Source organism: Poecilia latipinna, unplaced genomic scaffold, assembly GCF_001443285.1.
Source record: "Poecilia latipinna isolate Pla-1442-1.1 unplaced genomic scaffold, P_latipinna-1.0 Scaffold2545, whole genome shotgun sequence".
NCBI classification, from domain to species: Eukaryota; Metazoa; Chordata; class Actinopteri; order Cyprinodontiformes; family Poeciliidae; genus Poecilia; species Poecilia latipinna.
This window is the reverse complement of record NW_015115161.1, coordinates 1-21,681: the sequence shown is the minus strand read 5'-3', so window position 1 is coordinate 21,681 and position 21,681 is coordinate 1. Positions and strand designations below refer to the sequence as shown.

Below are 21,681 nucleotides of genomic sequence, written 5' to 3'. Positions count from 1 at the left end.
TAAAAAATGTAAATCTGTATCATAAAGCTTAAGCTGCAACCAAATCCATTAATTTCTCCTTTATCTTACGGACAGACTGACTGTTGAATGGTGACAGATCAACTGGGAATTGTTGACTTCTTGTGTTTGCAACAAATCCCTCCAAAACTTTCAGTTGCAATAAATTGTCTTCACATGCATAAATTCCTGCGAGTAATACCGAAACTAAAACATTAATTCCCTGGAACATGAAACTCCAAAATAAATAATTCAGTTGAAGTAAAGAAAACTTCAGGAAGTCTGGAAATACCCAGCAGGCACTCAGATCATTTGAGATATAAAACTCTGTTGCCACCAGCGCAGAGCTGCTACGCTGACAGATTTGGACCCAGGCCAAAGAAAATCCACTGATCTTACACAGGTGTACAAATATTTAAAAGGAAGTGGATGAACAGATCAACAACTCCAGGCATCCATGAGGTTACGTTGGGTCACCAAAATCCAGAATCTGACCCAGACGTTTATATCCAGCTTGTCAAAATGGACAAAAATAGATCTATTTCTGAAAGAAAAGTCTGTTTTAAGTTAGTTTTGTCTTATTTCAAGTTTACTAAGATATTTGCACTAGAAAATAGACAAAAAATACCTGACAAGATTTTGTATTTTTGCAGTAAAATTATTTTCATCGAGCGTAGAAGCCATCTTTGTTGAATGAATAACTGTTTGGTTTTTGACAGAAAAACTGCTCCTGCTTGTTTTAAGTCTTGTAATATTTCTGACTCCTGTTGTTTTGCGATTTATGGTTGTGATGGATGGTGAAAATATTTTCTTCCCACCCGCTTCCAGAGCGTCAAAAGGGATAAAAAAAATTGGATCTCTTCCTGAATAATGCTTTAAATTATATATTGTTCGCATGTTTTAACTGCTAAAACCTTTGTTAAACCAAAAGACTTAGCCGTATTTTCAGTTTTTGATGCGTCAGATGTTGGGGATGATGAGTGAAACATACCAGGACTTGGTCCACTTTGACTGATTCTTTAAAGATTGTCCAAACCACGGCTTCGTTGCAGGAAGGCGTTGTGAGAGAGCCGCTGTAGCGGAAATATGATTCACGGTTCACGTTGCCAAGCAAGTCGTCGATAGAAATCTCATCTGTGACTTCGACTTCTGACTCTGTTTCAGAGCGAAAGATGCAACAGATGAGCGGATGAACACACATCCTGCATCTATTCTGGTTTTATTCTGTAACAAGGTAAAACCGCGCTCACCGACGTCTTTGATATCCGGCAGGTGATGAGTCAGAGCTTTCCAGGCTTCTGCGTTAGAGGCAGAACTCGATGTGGGCGACGTCTAAACAGAAAAAAGAGACAAATAATTCGACTTATAACAGAACGACTGAAACACAGATTAAAAAATAATAATAATGCCTTACTGTTTCTGCTGGAGCCGTGGAGGAGGAGCTTTTAGTAGATGAAGGAGCCTGAAAATGGATATAGAGAAAGTTTAACAAATTTGCATGAAGCAGAAAACATAATAAGTCAACTGAACTGGCCTATTAATTTTTATCTTATCCTCAGAAACAAACAATTTCTTCAAACTATTTTAGAGCCTTTGTATCTCATAAAGAAATCTAATAAAATATGTTGTTTCCTCTTTCCTGCTCTGTAATCTTCATCAGTCGTGAGCCATACTGGACATCAGATAACTGAGAGAATGCTGTGTACCGTATACAATAGGGGTAAGATGAGCTGCTCTTACTCTGTGCACACATCTTTGTCTAAAATACCACATGATTTACGTTTACAGTTGACAGTCATGCCATTTTATCTCAGTTTACAGGCATTCCTCAGAGGAGACACCCACTGAGTTATGGAGGTCAGTCTGACATGGTTTGGAAACATTTTTTAAAAAAAGGTTGCATGTTTTTAGCTACATTGAAAACTAAGTTTGCTTGAGTCATTTCTGACTGCAGGTATGTTCGCCCCCAAACGGGTTTTGGTGAGTTTGGATGGATAATAAGAGCTGGATCTCTGGTTATATGGGACCCAAAACATACACTGTAAAACATTAGAAGGTGGTTTAACGTGAAAATGAAAGTCCACCTGCTGCCTTGGAAATGAAATTTAAGTCAACAAGAAAATTATTTTGCTTTTAACTCAGAAATTAAAGTTGATTAAGTTAATTTAACAAGACACAAGTTGAATTGTGAGTTTTAACTTAATGCTGCAATTTAAACCAAATAATTATTTCACAAAATGCAAGAAAAAAAACTGTCCCAGTTAAAGAACCAAATTTCTCTGTTATTTTTCCCACAATATCAAATTAAAATAACGACTTATTTTGCTGTAGAATAATTTAACTTCTTGTTTCAAATCACATGAACCAAATTTCTGATCTGATGATGAATTTTATGAAACATCTAAATGAATTCAGCTCAGAAACATTTAGCGTGAACAGATCAATGTAACACACTTCCATCTCAGGAGACAGAAACACGCCGCTAAGCATTCTGGGAAATAATTCCCACTTCTGTCTTTTTCTTCTTTCAGTTTTTTAAGTGTTAACCTAAAAACTCTGTTTATTCAACTCTTAATAAAAAGTTAATACAACTTACTGCTGTAAGTTTATCTTTCACAAACTCACAGGTTTAGGTTAAAAATCTAAAACTCACTAAATTTATTTGACTTAAAGAGTAAAAGATGGTAGACATAACTAAATGTGGCTTAAATATTTTACAGTGCATGTCAGTCTTTACCTCAATTAAAAACCCCAGCACTGCCAGGCCATCAGGAGTCTTTAGTGCCTCATCCAATGTTAAATCCTTCCTCTTGCTCACGATGTGCATCTGCACAAAACAAACCATTTATTGGATAAAACAGTCATAAAAACAAACTCTTGTCTGAGTAACATGCTGGTGAATTGCTACCTCCATTGGGTATTGTTTCTGGTCCACGGTGTGCTCTGAGCCCACAGAGTGGGCTGATTCGGTTCCCCAGTGGAAGTGGAACTGAAGAGTTGAGTAGACGTGACTCAGTCCACCTCCTGACACCTCCACCAATCCGTCCTCCAACACGCACTGCACTGGAAGATTAAAAGCAAATGCTGTGCTAACTCAACGGTTTGATCCAAAATGAAGGAAAAACTCAGATTTTAAGATCATTTCTTTCAAAAGGGTCTAAAAACACAACGTCTTACCTGCAGTAGGTAACCCTATTGATATGCTGATTTACACTGCAAAAACACAAAATCCTACCAAGTATTTTTGCTTTCAAATACAAATATATTAGTAAACTTGAATAAGACAAAACTAACTTACAAGTATCTTTTTTAGCAAGCTATAAGAGCTTGTTTTTAAATAATTCCTTAATGTTGTAATGAAAAAGTTCAAGATCTACTGGCACCGTTACCTAGCAACGCCTGCCAAGCCCAGCCGGTCACCTAGCAACCAAGTTCAAGTTGCACAGGCAGATTATTTCACTTGTAAAAAGACAGTTTTACAATAAGTGAAATAATCTGCCTATGGAACTAGAACTTTAGTTTCGTCTTATTTCAAGCGTACTAAGATATTTGTAGAAACTAGACAAAAACACTTGGTAAGATTTTATGTTTTTGCAGTGTAGCACAAATCTGAACCAGTCGTACTTGAAGGCTAAAACATTCAGCAGAGAGCGGCCTGGAGCAAAGCTGATGTTTACCGACTCAAAAATGTCATAGCTGTTAATGCAAATGCTATTTTAGGAACCTTAAAACTGCTGTCATGTCTCAAAGTCAAGTAAAGCTTTTCTGGTCACAATAACTGAAAATTATTGTAAAAAATAATTTTACAGTTCAACTTATTTTTTTTTCCTACAACACTGTGAATGTATTTTAGCATCTACATTTGATCGTCTTTCCCAAAGGTCTCCAGTCCTCATCCTCAAAATCAACAGTCCTGCAGGTCTGAGAGGCAAACCTGAATCACCTGAGTGGCTTGTTCCCTGGCCTTCTGCCAAACTTGAAAGCATGCTGAAGAGGAAATTCAACCATCTGATGCAGCTGTTTTGCAGCAGGGATGCATCTAAAACTTGCAGGGCAGTACAACTCGAGGACAGTAACCACGTTTAAAAAACAAAACAATCCAAACCTGTGTGGCCTGTATTGGTGATAGACTTTATGGCATGTTTGTTGTCAAAATTAGTAAAGTTGAAAGAATTGAGAGCTTCATTCTCCACAACGGTATCAGTGCTGATGTCGATGGGTGACTGGCTTTCATCGCCACAGTGGGAACCAGACAGCTCAGACCAATGAGACGGCGTGTAATCTGGAGTTAGAAAGCATTTAAAACAATCGGAATGTCAGTGAAGTCAGGATTATAATATTAAACTATATTTCACATAGTTGATACATACCACAGTGGTCCTCATAGCACCACAGATGAACTAAAGATGGAAAAAAAAACAGACATATTTAATCAGAACAATAATAACAATCAAATTTCAGATTTTTCAGCTCAATTTAGAAGAAAAAATGAGCTTGTAATAAAGATTAAGACTACTTGGTGAGCTACATGCGGACAGAAGTTTTTCTGAGCATGTAAGACTTTGGAAGCAATCCTGTTAAATATTTAACCACTATTTTAGGTAAAATTGGTACAATGTAGAGAAATCAGACGTCTTCTGTCACAACCTTGCTTTTAAAAACAGACATCCTTGATTTAAATTTAATTTGAAAGAACTATTAATTTCCATCTTCTTCTTTGCACCAGTTGTGTTGTTGACGTATTTTGTTGAGTTGTGATCTAAACTCCCTGCTAATTTGCTAGCACCGTATAGCTAAGTGCTGTAGGAGGTTTTGCTATGGTGGCTAATTCCTCAAAAATTAACTAAAACTATAATATGTGTCTTCTTCATAAATGTTTGCCAAATGTTTTTACAAGCAAATTCTCACAGGTTGTTAACCACTGCTTTTCTAACTTAAAGGCCCAGCTAGCTAGGCTGGATGACAAGCAAGTTGCCATTCATCTTTTTATTTCATTTTTACCTTAACACAGCTAAAGTTTCTATGTTTTTTTTTAGCCCTAATAAAGAACTGCAGCCCTCTAAGCATCTTACTTCCTGCAGAAATGTCCTCCTTCATTATTTTTCTGTTTAGGTCTTTTATCCTCACTATTAGCGACACAAATTAGCATCGCTAATTTTTCAGCAATGTTACTGTGACTGAGGCCTCTGATTTCACCTTCCAGCACATTTTACCCTCATCCATCTGTTTGAATTAATCACACTGAATGTATTCCTTCCACTTAGTGTTGTTTTGTATAATACTGCTGTGTAATGTTGACACTGAAACTGTCCTGATCCTGAACCACATGCTAACTGCCCTTGAAAAGCTAAAACAAACCGTTTGACTTACGTGGAGGAGTTGCGGGGGAGGCGGTGATATTTCGTCCATTAAGAGGTTGTATAGGTCGGTAGTTTGGTGCGATGCTATTATCAGTGGAAAAACGCAGAAGCTGCGAACACAATATGTTACTTTATCACAAATTCAACTGTAATTTAGTGGAAAAAAAAGAAAAATCAACATCTGTATATGCCTATATATACAGTATTAAGCATTTCAGCACTGAAAATCTGCTGACAGCTCTGAGATACTTCGAGGTTCTCAGGACATGTTTTGCCTTTATTTGGTGTTAATTTATGATAATTTAGAAGTATTGCAATAAACCGTTGGTTTTAAATGGAGCCAATCCAAACTCAATATATAGTACACAGGTCAAATAAAGTTTCCATTTTCACACAATTCAGAAACAAGGCAATTCAAAGATAAAAACAACCAACTGCAATTTATATCTGAAATAAACAGCTGAATTTCTCTTACAACAGGCTGCCGAAAATGTGCTTTTACCTCCCCTATTTTGTACCCAATAGTGGGTGGTGGCAAAATAAACATAGGTGCTCATCCTACATTGCTTCTCACTGTACATAAGGTACATAAGGGCTTTTTCTGCAACTTACTGACCCATTCCACGTATGTATACCTGTGTGGCATGTTTGCTTAATGTCATGTTTATGTAAATAACAGGATTAGATTAGAAGTAAGAACACCCTGATAAACTAGTAATTTTAAAAAGATTGGGTAAAAGTAGTTACCCAATACTTCTTGAGTTTTCTGTCCACTGCAGACGTAGTCAAATAAAATTATAGATTTTTTTTCTCAGTCGTGAAGTGCGGAGATTGCTATGTAAAATCTTTAAAGATGCTACGCCTAACCCTAACTACAGGGAGTTTTGTGCTCTCTCTTAGTGCCTTAACTTGTTTTTCCTCTTCCCAGTTCTATATATTCAGCAAGCGCCTGCTGCACAATGAGAAGTGAAAACCACAGACTAATGTATGAGCACCTCATAAATCAAAGTGTTATCACCTGACAGTTGGATCAGATACAGAACTTTATCAACCTCCAGCTAACACGTAGATACTTCCGTGTTTGTTTAGAGTCATGTGCGGCGTGATCAACATGTTTGCTTGTTGATACAGTCAACAGAAGAAAAGAAGAGACTGAACCTGATTGTGAAACAGAATTTTCAAAGCAGACGCTGGCAGGTACTAGTATGTCTGCCGGTGCCTTCCTGTATATCACTGTATCTCATGACACTTGCTTGAATGCATCAGTGGATGCTTATATAAAAGATATTACAACCACGGGTCACATAGTGGTTCAGCTGTTTGGAATGACTAAACCCTGAATGAAATGATTCATATATGCAAAATGACTGCAGGTTCATATAAAATAAACCCTTTTGCCCTCTTTGTTGGCTCAACATAACCTTAACCTCACTTGTTCTGGAAAGTAGACTTACCAAATCTTTGTGAACTTTTATCGGCTCTTGAAAGATCGTCCACACGACAGCTTGGTTGCAGTAGGGTGTGGTCAGAGAGCCCATGTATCGATAAAACTTTGTGCGATCCACGTTACCAATCAGATCATCGATAGTGATATTGTCTACTTTCACACTCAAGCCCTCCTCTTTGAAATATATGAAAGAAATCAGAAGAAAGTTCAACATCTAATTTTGATCATATTTAAGAATAATATACAGTATAAAGTACAACAAGAATGCCAACTTAATTAAAAGCAACAGCAAATAGATTTTAAACCCGTCTGAGCTCAAAGTGGAACAATTTTTGAAACTGTGATATTGTGCAATTTGCTGCATCATGGTTTGAAGAAAGTGATGACTCTAAACACTGAAACCATGCAGGGTATTCGTCATTGTTTCTCCCTGTGATAATTGCTGCTGGTTTCACTTGTGTTGTGTCTATTACGCTTCCTGTAGATGAAAACACGGTAAGCTTGATGTTTATCCTGAACCGTAGTGACAACACTGTCCACTTCAGACTCTCCCAGGTTGGTAACAATATTTAAATAGAAAACAGAGGAATTGAAGTGAAATGAAAAACTTACCTGGGATGTCTTCCAGGTAGGATGTAAACGTTTTCCACGGCGCAGATATGTTTCCATCTTCTGTTGCCTTTAGGAATAAATCATTCAGTGTCAACTGTATACAATAAATACTATTTTTACATCCTATGTCAGACAGCATTGTTTCACATTAGCTGTTTGACTGAAATTCACATTTAGACATGGGATAGCTCGATCTATTAGATCAGAAAAGACCCCTATGAAACATTGGTAAGCCCCACCGCAGTTCTTGTGATAATGTATATTTTATAAAAGAATTCAGAGAAACTAAAAAAATGAGGGGCTTAAATATTGATCTTATATCTATAAGCCCAGATTACCAGTACTGTTTTTTTTTACATGATGAACTTGAAGGGAATGCAGCTCATTCTGACTGTGGGGGAAACTTTGGAAATATCTAGAAAGTGTGCTTAGGAGTGAATCAACCAGGCTACACAGAACGTGATTTCGTTTGATTTGACCTAAGTTTGACTGACATATATGATGCACAGGTTTCAAACTAGCATGAAACAAACTTCTTAGAAAACTGGAGACAATTTGTGCCTCTGCTAAGGCGTAGACCACCAGTGGAGAGGAAAGTTTGCTACGTCAGAACTTGGGCTGCATTCACACTGTAGCCTGAAGTGACCCTACTCTGATTTTTTTTTTTTTTTTTTCGTAACGCAACCTGTATCTGATCTTTTCATGGCAGTCTCAAAAACACAGGTCGGATTTATTAAGAATGCGGCCCAGACCACTTTAATATCGGACCTGTATCTGACTCAAATGTCACAAACCCCCAGGTCGCATCCAACCGATCTGAAAGTCACTGATACTCGACAAACGTCACTATTCTACGATCTGATACACGCAAGCGGGAAGAGAAACAACAACCATGGCGGACGACGATGAGGATTAACTTGTTAATATGCTGCTCCGGTTGGACAACAACTTCGAAATCGCAAGTTACGCTCCACCGTTAGCATCCATGTTTACTTCTGCAAACACAGTGAGCTCTTCTTCCTTATGGCGGTTGGCAGAACACTGAGCTCAATGTGTGACCTTACTGCGCCCTCTACTGTGCATGCGGGACACTTTCAGGTCGTTTTCCATTCACACTGGAGATCACATAAAGGTCGCTTATATTTGGAAATGTGACCGACCGATGCAAAAAAAAAATCAGATTTGACAAAAAATCGGAAGTGGGTCACTAAAGTCTGCAGTGTGAACATAGCCTTATTTGGCAAATGTGTTTCCATCTCTGCTCTAACGCTTTCAGAAAAAAATGTAAAAATGAAAAAAAAATGGAACTAGCAGCTAAAGCCCTCCAAGTGGAATAACTTGGACATCCAACAGAGCTCTGAGCTCAACCCAACAGATCTTTGAGAGGAATTAAAGCTCCAACATCACTGAATTTACACCTGTGCACTTTGGAAGAATGGTAACAAATTCTTCCAAACTACTACACCTTGTGAAAAAAAACCTTTCCAGAAAAAGGGGAACTACTACAACAGCAAAATATAAGTCATGTCATAGTTAACCTTCAGACTGGGATGCAGCTTAAGCTCCTGTGTGGTACAAAGGCAGAAACCCTGTTCAGCATGTTTCTCAAGTCAGATAATGAAAATTTGTCAGAGGAATAAACTGGAGAAAGTTTATAACTCACGTCAATAAAAAACCCAAGAACAGCAAGTCCATCGTTATGATTAAGAGTCTCATTCGGGAGGATTCCTTTTTTTGCAGTGACTATGTGCATCTACAGAAAAAAGGACAAAAACGCTTTGGTAAGCAAAGGATGCTCAACCAGACGAATCATTAGAAAACTAGAGGGGATGTTTAAAAACCTTACCTCCATTGGGTAACGATGGCCGTCTAAAGTATGCTCTGAACCTGAATTGTTTGCTACATCCCAGTGGAAATGAAACTGCAGTACAGAATATTCACCATCAAGTCCACCTCCACTCACTTCAACCATGTCCACTTCAATGTCACATTGCACTGAGGACAAGATCGAGAAAAATGAAAGTGGTTAAAATCAAGTTAAGCATGTTTTGAATACTGCTAAAAATGTCCAGCTCTGTACCTGAATGTCCATTATTTGTGATATTCTTGATGGCGGATTGAGAGGAGAAATTAACAAACTTGAAATTACCCAAATTTGGGTCAATGGTAACGATGCTGGTGACGATATCAATTGGAGATTGTTTTTGTCCTCCACAGTGAGATTCATCTAAGGCTTCCCAATGCTCTGGAGTGTGACCTATAAAAGATCCAGAAGCCTTTAGTCCTGAGAGAGCATCCTGGACACCAGCATGTATCACAGATAGAATTATACCCAAGTCAGAGTACTTCAACATAAGTTAAATGGAAATGTTGGTATTTTAAAGATAAAAATGACATTAATTCATATAAGTAACAAAAAAATAACAAAATCAGGCAAAAGAAAATTTCTTCAAATCACTAAGTTTTTTATTCTATCAATAAAAAACTTATGACACTTTAATAAAAACTGCAGGTGTGTGTCTGTGCCTGAAGTTTTGGTTAAAACATGTTTGTTTTTCATTCGGAGGGTTGAAAATCCTGAAATTTTAGTCAAATAAGAGTAGAGATATTTCATAGTAAAATTACTCAAATAAAAGTAAAAAGTACAGTTTTTTTCAAAGAAGTAACTAGTTACTGTCCAACTCTGACCATAAAATATATCATAAATAATAGTTTACTTACCACAACCAGAGTAGCACCACAGATTGGCTAAAGCAGAGGAAGAGAAGCATGAATGATGGAGTTTGTGTATTTAAATGTTAAATGAAATGGATCTGACTTTGAAACTGAAATCTGTTTCAATTAAAGAACTTTATATTTTGCCAATTCATGCTACATTTACCCATAGCTCCAGAAGGAAGTGGAAACATGCAAAAATACTCACATTTCACCAGAGCCACCAAGGTCAGACCTAGCACCAACCTTAGGAGACACATCTTCAAACGGAGAAGAAATGTTTTCATTAATAATTATGCAGCCAGTGGTTTAAAGCAACTCCATCGGTTCCACCCAAAATAAGCCAAACACCTTAAAGTCCTGTAGGTTTTTCTGCATTTTTAGACTGTGAGATATTTACTAACCTTACTTTGCATGGCTTCAAATCAGTTAGTCTTCTCAAATGTTGTATGAAATGAATGATTCAGCTCAAATATGAGCATCTATCCAACAAAGAGTTTATGAACAAGAAAAGAGAAACGTTACACCAGAATGAGTTGAGATGAATATATAGGCTCGCTCTGGGAGGGGCCCCCTGCTGTGTATACAACGCTGAGCCATGATGGAAACACAAACTGCTGTTTTCTAAATAGGCCTGATTACAAAAAAAACAATCAACCTAATTTGCATTTTGTGTCAAAACAACATAGCGTGTTCTGAAGGAATCTGAAGCTCTGATTCTCTTTACTTCTTCGCTGATCTGCATCCAAAATTAAAAATTAACAATTATGTATTCGTCTTTTTACATAAACCAGAACTTAACTGATGTACAGTTTCTTTATCTTTCACCTGACAAGAAGTTATTTAACTCCAAATGATTCTCATTCTTAAACAGCTGCATAAAAACACAATCCGCTGTCGTGAAAAAGATGTTTATTGAAATTATCAAAAGAAATTGTTTAAAATACTAAAACTGGTTTAAGAACTTTTCATTGTTAATAAAAACTGTAGGGAAAGTAGGAAACCATTGCATTCAAATAAGAAATGTAGTTAGAAAATAATCTATAATGATCGTGATCAGCAAACATTTAAACGTTTTGTGAAATCAAGTAGAAGAAAAACGACAGCAGAATTAAGAGTTTTGTTTAGTAGTGAAATTATTTCTACATGCACAAATCAGAGACAATAACCAGAGAAAGAGGCTTCAGTTTGCAAGAAAGCATAAAGATGAGAATGGAAGAAGGAGATGTGATGATGAGTTCAGATTCACCCCGACGGGTCCATTAACCCCTTCATGCACAGCCGTCACTGCAGTGGACAGACACCTGAAAGCCATTTCCTTCTATTTCTTGTGGATTTTTATGTTTTAAATGCACACAGACCACAAGTGGACACTAGTGCATCTAACAATAATCAACTACTGGCCATCTGCTGCAAGTGCAAGAAGATTTCTGCTAAATCCAACATGGCGGACAGATGAAAACTGCAGACCAACCCCATCTGTCCTTCTGCTGTGAAGGACTCTGGCAGGTAAACAAAACATTGTGATGTCAAATAACCGCTAAAGACTAAAACTACTGATGTAGTTTCCAAATAACAATTTTGTATTTTGAGAAAATTACAACGGATCACCTAGAAAAGAAGTACTAGAAAAAAAATCGCACTTTTTTTTAATGCCTTATGAAAATCAAAAAAAATTTGGAAAAAAATCCTGACATAAAGGATCATAATTCTGAATGAAAGGGCTGCAGAGGGAGATAAAGGGATGAACCCGTCATGCATAGAGCCTGCTGTACAAGCATTATGATCTGGGGTTACTGCAGCTGATCAGGTCAAAGGTCAGCAACATTATGGCCCAAAGAATTAGATCAGCTGACCACCTGATTGTCTCAGGTCTGATGAATAAAGATAAAGATCTTCTTCCTTTCATCCTCTAAACTGAAAACTCACAGAAAGTTTCTGAAATCCTCAGACCTCTCAGTCTGACACTGACAATCTTTACTGTCACTTAGGTTATTTTCATCTTGATCACTTTGACCTCTGGTCAAGTCATCCTGCAGCCTTTGCTAATTCATTTGCTGTAACAAGCAGTTGCAGAAGAGGCCGGTAAGAGGATGAGCTCATAAACATGTTTGTTTGTGTTTAGTTTTCCATTTTGCCCGGATGATTGACATAATTAGAATGACAGACTAATTCCTTCAGGAACCAGCATACCATCAGTGTGACATAACTAATTCAGGTTCAGTGTTTTCACACGCAGCACTAAAGTTATTATTTCAGATTTGGGCCAAATGTTCTTGCAATCTTACAAAGTGGTCTCTGTCAGCAGCTCTCCATCTTTTCTGTTTGTTCATGTTCAGTTTTCCGTTGGATTTCGGTGAATTTTCCCGTTGTGTCTGACTGACCATGTTCACAAAATGTTTAGCTACTTCTCTGGTCCCTGAATGTTTTAGTTTAGAAAATAGATAAACTGGTTTTCTCTCCACACACAAGTTCATTAAGTTTAATTTACAGCAAGCAGCTTCATGAAAATACTAAATGTAATGCTACAGAAGATGTTATTGTGTTAGCTGATGCCTCATCTCACTGGATATTTTGAAAAAGAATCGTATTTCTTTCTGGACTGTGCTGGATGTTTCTGTCTCTCTAAGATTCTGTTGATGTGCTGAAAGTGTCATTTTTAAAAAACACGAGAACTGGAGGGAAAATAGGTGAAAAATCAGAGTCCAAAGAAAATTATGTGAAAAATTGAAGACCAGCATCACATTCAGAAACCGACTTTTCAGTTCAGAATTACTAGAGAACTGAAACTAACAGCAAACAATGCAAAATTGAAGAGTAGTAGGAGAAAGTACAATTGTATACTAAACTGTCTGCATACCAGACGACCAGGTGTCTGATCCTTCCTTTCCTGTTGGCCTGTGGAAAAAATTGTTTTTACATAAGAACAATAAGACAAAATAGAAGAATACCTTGACATCTGGTCTCAGTACAGTTTGCAGGTAAATTTGCAAACTGATAGTACAGCAGATTATAGAAGTGACTGAAAAAGTGCAGCTTGTGCATAAAATCACAGTTTAGAAACGCTGATAGAAATTTCTTTAAAGAGAACTTTATATGTTTTATATTTATAAAAGAAGAACGATGTAAACTCACCGTTTCCTTTGTCAGGGCCTCACATGTCTGACCTTCTGGAAACGCCCGGCCTCTCTGTCCTTTTGTCGCACTTTGTGTTTTGTATTTATTAAACTCGTGGCATTAGATGTTAATAATTGAGCTTCAGAGTTGCTTGCAGGCAGTTTTATTTCTAGCATTAAGCTCAGGAACTCCCTTCTACTTTAACATATAACAGAAATATCATGTATGTACTGTTAACACCAGTTCTCTGCAGATTTTATTCACTTTCCTTGCCGTTTACAGGAACATGTACTGAGAGGTGAGGTAACAGCAGACGCTGTCTTGCAACAGGACCTCATGTCACAGCGCTCACTTCTGTTTAATGTAATTTTTCCTGTGTTTGTACAAACATCATTGCACTTAATGAACCGTTTGTTTGACCTTCACCCAGTGTTCTCACTCACGCTTCACCGCACATCATTAGTCCTCTTTTTATTTGTCCTTTTAAAGCACATGTCTATTTTTGGGGCCCTGTAGACTCTAAGTTACATCAATAAGTCTCTCCAGTTTTTCACAAATCTGTAAAATTCATGCAAAAACAAACTTTTTTCAGATTTTACTGATATACTTGATGTCAAGTTATAGTCAGTGATCATGATCGATGCAGAGATTTAAAAAAAGGGTCACTTTTAACGTCATATATTAGTGCAAATATTGCAAAAAATTCCTTTCAAATATTTCTAAATTAGCTCCACAAAATCTATCATTTTGATTACAAAAAAACAAAACAGTCACAAAATCCTGGAGGAACAGAAAATGTGTTCAACATTATTTCATTTTAAGGAACATTTACTAAAACCAACAGCTGTTTATTGATATTTTAACAGTTTAATCGTTTCTATCGGTACATAAACTGGCCTTTTACGAATGTTCACACTTTTGATATGACCCAAAATGAAAATGAGTTTTTATTGTTTTAAAGGAAAAAACACAGCAAGGATTTACAGTTATGAAATTTAGATCAATAAGGAAGGAGGCTGTTTTCCCCCCAATGTTTTAATTATGTAGCATAAACTCTGATATCATTCCATATGTTAATACTAAAGTTATTTCCCCTCCTTTGTTTCTGCTGAGTCACAGAGGAACTCATTTTACCGAATAGCTGCCAAGCGATGAAGAATGTTTGTCATTGACACACAACGACTTCCAAGAGCCAAGCTTTGATTGTGCTTCCAGTTAAAGGTGTTTCCCCTGCCACTCCAATTAATGAGTTGTATAAACATTTTTCTTCAGTCTGCTGCGAAGCTGAAGGACAGACGCCTTGATTTATTACCCCTGCATGCAAAAATCTCCCCAAATAATTCAGAGATGCTGGAGTGTGTGAGTAAATTAGAACAGCTGTAACGCTCCACATGGGAAAGTGAATCTGTTGGGTTTCTCTTTGGCATCCAGACAGTAACACTGATGGCTGCATTTCTGCTCAGGAAACTTTAAAAAAGTAAACAGACACCGTGTGATGAGACGTGACAACCTGCCATTACCTGCACACAGGCGCCTCGTCTCTCATTAGTTTTTTCGTTTTGTAAGATTTCCTGCTTAACCCCAAAATGTACTTCTACTGTTTTAAGTCAAATACATTTAGTGAGTTTTAAATTTTGAACCTAAATGTGTGAGTTTGANAAAANTAAACTTACAGCANTAAGCTTTGTTTACTTTTTATTAATTTAGTTTTTAGGTTAGCACTTAAAAAACTGAAAGAGTAAAAAGACAGGAGTGGGAACTATTTCCCAGAAAGCTTAGCGGCATGTTTTGTGTCCTGAGATGGAAGTGCGTTACATTAATCTGACTCTTGTGTTATTAAGGCAAATGTTTATTTTAATGCAGCTTGAGGATAATGTCCTGTTACATTAATAACAGATTCTACACAAAAATAAGCTTCCAGAGGCTCCTGAGCTAAACTGTCACTTTAACTTGATCATGAATCACATGACCGGCATGGTGGGAAAAGTGCATCTCTGATGGAGGCCAAAATCATCGAGCCGAACCCAGACCAAGACCGAGGATCAAACCAATTCAAGACATTTTTAAAAATCCATTACTATAAAAAATAACATCCTCAAAGGTCCTGGTTGCACTGGTGCACTTTGCTATTTCCATTTAACTCAAACTGGTATGCAAGTAAACTGCAAGTACATACCATACCACTTGTCTCATAAAAATAGTTAAAGGTAAAACTGAAAACCAGACATTCAGCCTGTCAGCTGCCTCAACCGCAGGCAGCTGATTCTTCGATGCACAGGTTGCTTTCTAGGTTACGAGGAAACCTGAATGTTGAAAGCATCTGCATAAGTCTGGGCTGGGAGATGATGGAGTTTGTGTTTACTTTGCATGTGAGCTTTTCTAAATTTGTTGAGTCAGCTGAATGAGGAAGAAGTGAGGAGAGGAAGCATTTCTTGGAAAGTGGATCAGATGTTTCCTGAACCTACGTTAGCTAACCTGGCGCCGTCTCTCTGCTTTGTTTGGGCTGCAAGCTTCTGCTTTTTTAGTGAAGGTTTATATATGAAATAAATTTAAGAGTCCCACAAGATTAGTTTCCCTTAAAGTTGCTGAATGCTACTTTCATTTTAAAAAAAGGATTTTTCTCACGTATTTGTGGAAAAATGTCTGCATGTCGTGATAGTTTGGTCTAAAACAGATAATATCATCTGTCAAAAAAAAAAAACAAAAACAGAAATCAAGCTCCTCTGCTTGCTCCCAGTGCAAGAAATAACCAATCAGAGCCCTGCTACTCATAGCGTCATGTCATGTAACTGCAGCTTTTCCAGTCAGCAGATCCTACTGTGAATGCTAAGGCTAGTTAGCATAACCACTGATAACTGAGGGTCAATGGGTTTCCTGTAACTGTAACCATTAGCACATTTAGCAGGGCGTTCTCAAGGTTGATTGACAGCGTTAAGACCCTCCTCCTGACTCTGATTGGTTGTTTTTGGCAGCAGAATGGTTTTAATTTAGCCACACTAGAGCATAAAAAGCCTGTTTAAGTTTATCAACACTAATGCTAACTGGGTTGAGGCCTGCAGGGTTTCAGATGCTTTTGGCTGTTTTGTGATGCAGGGTTAGAGTCGGGCACTCTGGGTGCGATCATCACTTTTTCCTCCTCATAACAGCTCCAACCAGTGGGAGGCGGGACGAGCGCCATGCCTCTCCCTCAGTCCCTAAACTTTACGATTTAGTAAATTGCCAATATTGGGTGCATTCTGAGTCTACTGTCATTTACACTATGTCAGTACAGCAGTCTAATTTCTTATATATTCAGTGTTTGAATATACAAAAGCTGATATTAAATTTATTGGGGAGAGTGCGGTGGTTCGCCCAGGGTGCCACACAGGCTGGGACCGCCTCTGGCTCCACTGCAGACCAAAAGTCTTTAAAATGTTTTCTAAACTGACATTGCATGACTTCATTTCTCAACCATTCAAGAATTTCAGCTCTTTCTCTTACATCATGCTGTCATGAGAAGTGGACTGTGTTTTATAATGTTTTCCTTTTGCATTTCTGAAAGTGAAAAATTTATTTCCATATAATCCATGATTTAAGAAGAGGTGGATGTTACTTTTCTACAGTTGCTTGGTATTTAAGTGGCAATAAACGTTACTTAAAACTTTTATTTATATTTTTGCCCCAACATGAAATGAGTGACTGTAGCTTTTATTTTTTTTATAATAAAATTCATACAAAAAAATGTAATAAACCTCACAGCCTGACCTCCCAGCTCTTAATAACATTAAAGCTTTAATTAGGACATAAACAATGACTGCAGACTAACTCCTGCTGGATGTCAAGTCCTTGTTTTAATCCTGAATCAACCGTTTTATCACAGTCATCTTCATGGAAGAAGCTTCTGTGCATTTTGCTCAAAGTAGAGAAGAAACGGACCTGAAAAGGCGTCAGAAATAGAAATCTATTAAAGCCACAGGAGCTTTTCTTCTGTCCAGACATCTATGTGAAGCAAGGAGGAATAAAACTCACTGGAAGATGGATCCGGTCAGTTCATCGACGAAACCGCCTGAGCAAAATCAAACACAGTAAAACGTTACATCAGATAAAAAAAAAGAAAACAAAAGTGAGATATTCACCTGGAGTGCAAACGGTGTCACACAGGATGGGGCAGATGTAGCAGGACGAGCAATCCTGGACAGAAACACAGCAGAATGCCGTCAAACAGAAATAATCTGCAGAATAATAAAATCACTTTTCTGCTCAGATTTTCTGAAGGTTCTCACTTCGCAGCGCTCACAGTGATCCGACTCGTCTCCTTCTGCACACGGACACTTATCACAGAGTTCAGAGCAACGCTGGAAGAAAGTTTTACAGTGCAGAGTGAGAAACAGATGGACGACGCTGCGCAGCCGGTACCAAGTAAATATCGGACCCGGATCCCCGATACCGATACTTTTTTATCTGAGTTTTATGTATCATCAAACTTCTGACTTTTAGGAGTTTTTCTGCTTTTTTCTTTGATTTATTTTATTCAATCTTAGGACAGAATTAGGATAAGATTTAAGACCGTCAACAAAATACTTTAAAATAATTTCTGTTTATTTTTTCTAAAAGTTTTAAAACATTATACATTTTGGGGGGTAGAGAAACTAAAAAAAAAATACAAAAATGAAAGAAAAATTTCAAGAGAAAATCTGATTATAAGATTCAACAGAAACAGCAAAAATCAGAAAAGTTGATTGAGACGTTTATAAAAACAAAAAAAGTAAAAAAAAAAAATGCTCTTTTATACCTCACAGATGGAGCAAATGCTGCACAGCGATCCAGAGTGGAACTGCTGCTTGTCTGAAGTTTCCTCCTCTTCGTTTGTCTCATCGGCATCATCTGCTGTGTTTTCCTCTTCATCTAAAACCAACAGAATAAAGAAAAAAATGTTTATTCATTTGACTTAGAGTAGAAGACAGTAAACTCAACTAAATGAGGCTCAAATGTTTTACAGTGTAGTTAATGCAAAGAAACAAACACATTTAGTCCAAGTTACGACACATGAACACAAAGTCAAAGAAAGGCTAGAAAGGAAAGTCGTGTTGCATAATGTTGGCTGATTTGGTGTCAGTTTTAGTTTCAGCTCAAACTCTTTTCTCTGTTCTTTCCTTTTGCCTTTTATCTGGTTTCCGTTGTGTGCCTGTAGTTTATTCCTCTTGGGTTCGACGTTTTCCCCTTTCTGTGCTGGTTCAGCTCCCTCTGTGCTCATTAGCCTCCTTCCTTCAGTAACCTCCACTCAGCAAACCCGCAGCTGTTCAGCGTTCCCCTAATTAGACTCACTTGGTTTCCATGTCATGGATTAAATCTCCTCTGTGTTGAAGCTCCCTGGTTTCCGTTGTTCTCTGCTTATTTCTTTCATTGTTCCTGGTTCTGAAAGTTTTATTTTCTGTTATTATGAAAACCCTTCAGCTCACCATGTTGCTCCCAAACTCCTGTATATGTTTTGGTCCATAACATTTTCACCATAAACCGACCACAAATAAATTGCAAAATAACTCAGAAATGTTAGAATAATTGTTGTTGTTAGACGTAAAACAAGCAGGCGCAGTTTTTTCTGTCAAAACTAAAAAGTTATTTGTTCAACAAAGATGGCTTCTATGCTCACTCACTGCACAAGACTCCACTCCTGAAGAAAAAGCATGATGAAAATCATTTACACTGCAAAAACACAAAGTTTTATCAAGTATATTTGGTTTAGTTTCTATCACAAATGTCTTAATACACTTGAAATAAAACAAAACTAACTTAAAAGTAACTTTCCAGAATATATAGAAGCTTGTTTAAAGTAAATAATTCCTTAAGAAATAGTTAATGTTCTATTGGTCGATAAATTAACTTATAACATGGGGAAAATGTCTTATTATGAGTTAAATAATCTGCCAATGGAACCATTATTTACTTAAAAAAACATTTATATCTTACTAAAAAGTTACAATAATTGTGTCCAAGGAATATTGACTTCTGAACTGAGTTTAAACATTAGTGTTGTTGTTTCTAAATGATTATGAATTTGTTTTCTTTGCATTATTTGAGGTTTGACAGAGTTGCATCCCTGCATTTCTCATTTTCTGCAAGTAAATACTACATTTCAGACACATGTTGTCAGTAGTTCATAGAATAAAAGAACAATGTTCGTTTTACTCAAACATAAAGAGTAAAATCAGAGAAGCTGATTGTTTCAAGTGATCTTTTTTTCCAGAGCTGCATCTGCACTAGAAACTAGACAAAAATACTTGATAAGATTTTATGTTTTTGCAGTGAACATTTAACTGAAACAATAAAAGTTGGTCAGAGTTGAAAACAATGGATGCCACAACACAAATGATGCTTAGAGGAGGAAACGGTTCTGGATGTCGTCCCTAAAACAGAAACAGTAAAACTTGGAAATGGGAAAATCAAAGTATTTATTGTTTTAGCATTTAATTCTGCCAGACTTTATGTAACTCCAGGAAGGACTTCTGATGAAGAAATGAAGGTGGATAGTTTTAAAACAACGTCTTCCAACAAAAAGCATATGAAAAATAATTTATTCAACTTGAAATAATTCATAAATCCTCAGAATAAATCAGAGTATAAAGAAGACACCAAACAAAACCTTCTAATCCAGATGTTTTTGTTGATTAATGGGTTAAATTTATACCTGAGAAACTGGTTTTCTCCGTAATGGTGGCATAATATTAACATCTGATTTCTGATAATTATTCAGTCAGTAAGTTTCACATATAATTAAACTGAGGAGATGTAGGATTAAATAAGTGTTCACTTCTTCCTGCTGCTTTTTCAGCCAGAAAAGTGTGAATTTCAGCATTTTTATTACCTGTTTACTGTTATTCCACTTTATTCCCAATAACTCAGTTCAGAGGCTAATTTGGTTTGATTTATTTTGTGTTTCTGGATTACAAACATCTGGTTTAAATGTCACATAAAAGGGAAAAAATACTGACAAACATGTTGAGTAGTTTGGATCTTAACCAGCAGTTTATGTTTAATAATCAGAGGCAGGCATGTTTAGTGACTGCTTATTATTCATTTTTTTAATTTGGCAAACAGAAAGCAGATTAAAAACGTTTTAATCTAAGTGAGACGTTTTATTTCAGACTCACTGGAGCCTTTTGGAGGCTCGGAAACAAACAGAACAAAGACGGGAGCAGCTTGATAAGCGGCTCTATTTCTGGACTGAAATGTGTGACGGCGGCTCGAAAGCAGCTGGAGGGACTTGAGCAGCGTCACAGATTAAAAATCTGCTCACATGACTGCAGATTAAGAGTTTATGCTCACAGTTTATGCTCACAGTTAGAGTCCTGGAGATGTTTATGATCTGTGGGATGAAAAGCAGCCGTACCTTCTTCATCTTCAGCAGGATGATCCTCTGCTTCCTCTTCCTCAGCGTCGCCTTCCTCCTCCTCATCATTAGCTACTTCATCATCTGCAGCTTCATCGTCCTCCTCTTCCTCATCATTAGCTACTTCATCGTCTGCAGCCTCATCGTATTCTTCATCATCCTCTTCCTCTTCACTTCTGTCATCTGACTCTGATGCCTCATCTTCTTCCTCCTCTTCTCCATCGCTTTCATCATCTGCCTCTTCCTCCTGCTCTTCTTCATCCTCATCCTCCTCTTCCTCTCCATCCTCCTCATTTTCCTCTCCTTCCTCCTCATCTTCCTCCTCTTCCTCATCATCCTCCTGTTCTTCTCCAGCTTCCTCCTCGTCAGTTTCTTCTTCATCCGCCTCTCCTACCTCTTCGTCTTCCTCAGCACCTTCCCCATCTTCATCCTCAGCTTCCGCCGCATGTCTGGTGTCCACCTCATCTTCCTCCTCAGCCACATCCTGGGCTAAGCCAGAGTGTGGAAGCTGCAGCGGCGACAGCAGCACCAGCAGGAGGGCGACTACCCAGCTTCGTATGAGGCCCATGATGGAGCAAAAGCAAACGACGTCCAACTGTCTTTGCTCAGATCTTCCAAAACTTCCTGTTTTGAGCCGCAGATTAAATTAGGAAAGTATAAAAAGTTTTGTCAGGCTGCAGAGGGGCAGCGAGGGGAGGGCCGGGAGCCGTGTGCTGGGAACACAGAGGACACAGAGGGACAGCAACGTGCAGCTGCAGGCTGGTGAGTGACAGAGGCACATGCCTGGGAAGAATGATCCTGAAGTCCTCAGTGGTGCATCATGGGAACGCCTGCTCAGGCTCTGTCCTGCATGAGGACAAAAAAAGCACAAGCTGGAAAAAGACGGAATAATTATAGATATTTGGTAATGTGAGATACTTTGATCTATTCTACTTTTTTGTTCTAACAAAACTTTTGCTTAAAATTATTGAAAACCCAGATCAGAGTTGTACCGCAACTAGTTATATTTAATAATATTTTGGTGAAAATGTATTTGTAGGAGTATTTTTACTATGCTGTACTTTTTA

At 37.6% G+C, this 21,681-nt stretch overlaps 2 protein-coding genes and 1 long non-coding RNA gene across 5 annotated transcripts in view; 1 reads left to right on the top strand and 2 right to left on the bottom strand.

The window, feature by feature from the left end:
- The window catches only part of LOC106938267 (carbonic anhydrase-like), a 21,626-nt gene extending 10,953 nt beyond the window's left edge, over positions 1 to 10,673 (bottom strand). The window contains exons 1-16 of one of the 2 annotated variants that reach the window (XM_015020191.1): positions 10,536 to 10,673; positions 10,340 to 10,391; positions 10,138 to 10,164; positions 9,497 to 9,673; positions 9,263 to 9,411; positions 9,080 to 9,169; positions 7,417 to 7,483; positions 6,812 to 6,978; positions 5,368 to 5,467; positions 4,368 to 4,397; positions 4,103 to 4,279; positions 2,906 to 3,060; positions 2,735 to 2,824; positions 1,412 to 1,459; positions 1,248 to 1,329; positions 989 to 1,152 (exon numbers count right to left, since the gene is read on the bottom strand). In XM_015020191.1, the coding sequence (XP_014875677.1) occupies positions 989 to 1,152; positions 1,248 to 1,329; positions 1,412 to 1,459; positions 2,735 to 2,824; positions 2,906 to 3,060; positions 4,103 to 4,279; positions 4,368 to 4,397; positions 5,368 to 5,467; positions 6,812 to 6,978; positions 7,417 to 7,483; positions 9,080 to 9,169; positions 9,263 to 9,411; positions 9,497 to 9,673; positions 10,138 to 10,164; positions 10,340 to 10,391; positions 10,536 to 10,547 (1,587 nt within the window). In that variant the 5' untranslated portion in view covers positions 10,548 to 10,673. Of the gene's footprint in view, positions 1 to 988; positions 1,153 to 1,247; positions 1,330 to 1,411; positions 1,460 to 2,734; positions 2,825 to 2,905; positions 3,061 to 4,102; positions 4,280 to 4,367; positions 4,398 to 5,367; positions 5,468 to 6,811; positions 6,979 to 7,416; positions 7,484 to 9,079; positions 9,170 to 9,262; positions 9,412 to 9,496; positions 9,674 to 10,137; positions 10,165 to 10,339; positions 10,396 to 10,535 lie in introns of both variants that reach the window. The other variant, XM_015020192.1, reaches the window with a different exon arrangement.
- Positions 10,674 to 13,100: 2,427 nt separating this feature from the next.
- On the top strand, positions 13,101 to 15,985 carry LOC106938272 (uncharacterized). Its single transcript, XR_001422584.1, has 3 exons — positions 13,101 to 13,112; positions 13,373 to 13,374; positions 15,112 to 15,985. It is a non-coding gene; the product is annotated as an uncharacterized LOC106938272 (long non-coding RNA).
- Positions 15,986 to 16,220: 235 nt separating this feature from the next.
- On the bottom strand, positions 16,221 to 21,424 carry LOC106938271 (sarcoplasmic reticulum histidine-rich calcium-binding protein-like). Of its 2 annotated transcripts, none has more exons than XM_015020194.1 (7): positions 20,872 to 21,424; positions 20,615 to 20,823; positions 18,020 to 18,132; positions 17,511 to 17,582; positions 17,364 to 17,418; positions 17,257 to 17,293; positions 16,221 to 17,163 (listed from the first exon to the last, which is right to left on the bottom strand). In XM_015020194.1, the coding sequence occupies exons 1-7, from the start codon at positions 21,180 to 21,182 to the stop codon at positions 17,142 to 17,144; spliced, it is 819 nt and encodes a 272-aa protein (XP_014875680.1). In that variant the 5' UTR covers positions 21,183 to 21,424; the 3' UTR covers positions 16,221 to 17,141. The 2 variants fall into 2 exon arrangements, with proteins under 2 accessions (XP_014875680.1, XP_014875681.1); XM_015020195.1 differs by having other exon boundaries at positions 20,615 to 20,831; positions 20,928 to 21,417.
- Between the last annotated feature and the right edge of the window lie 257 nt (positions 21,425 to 21,681).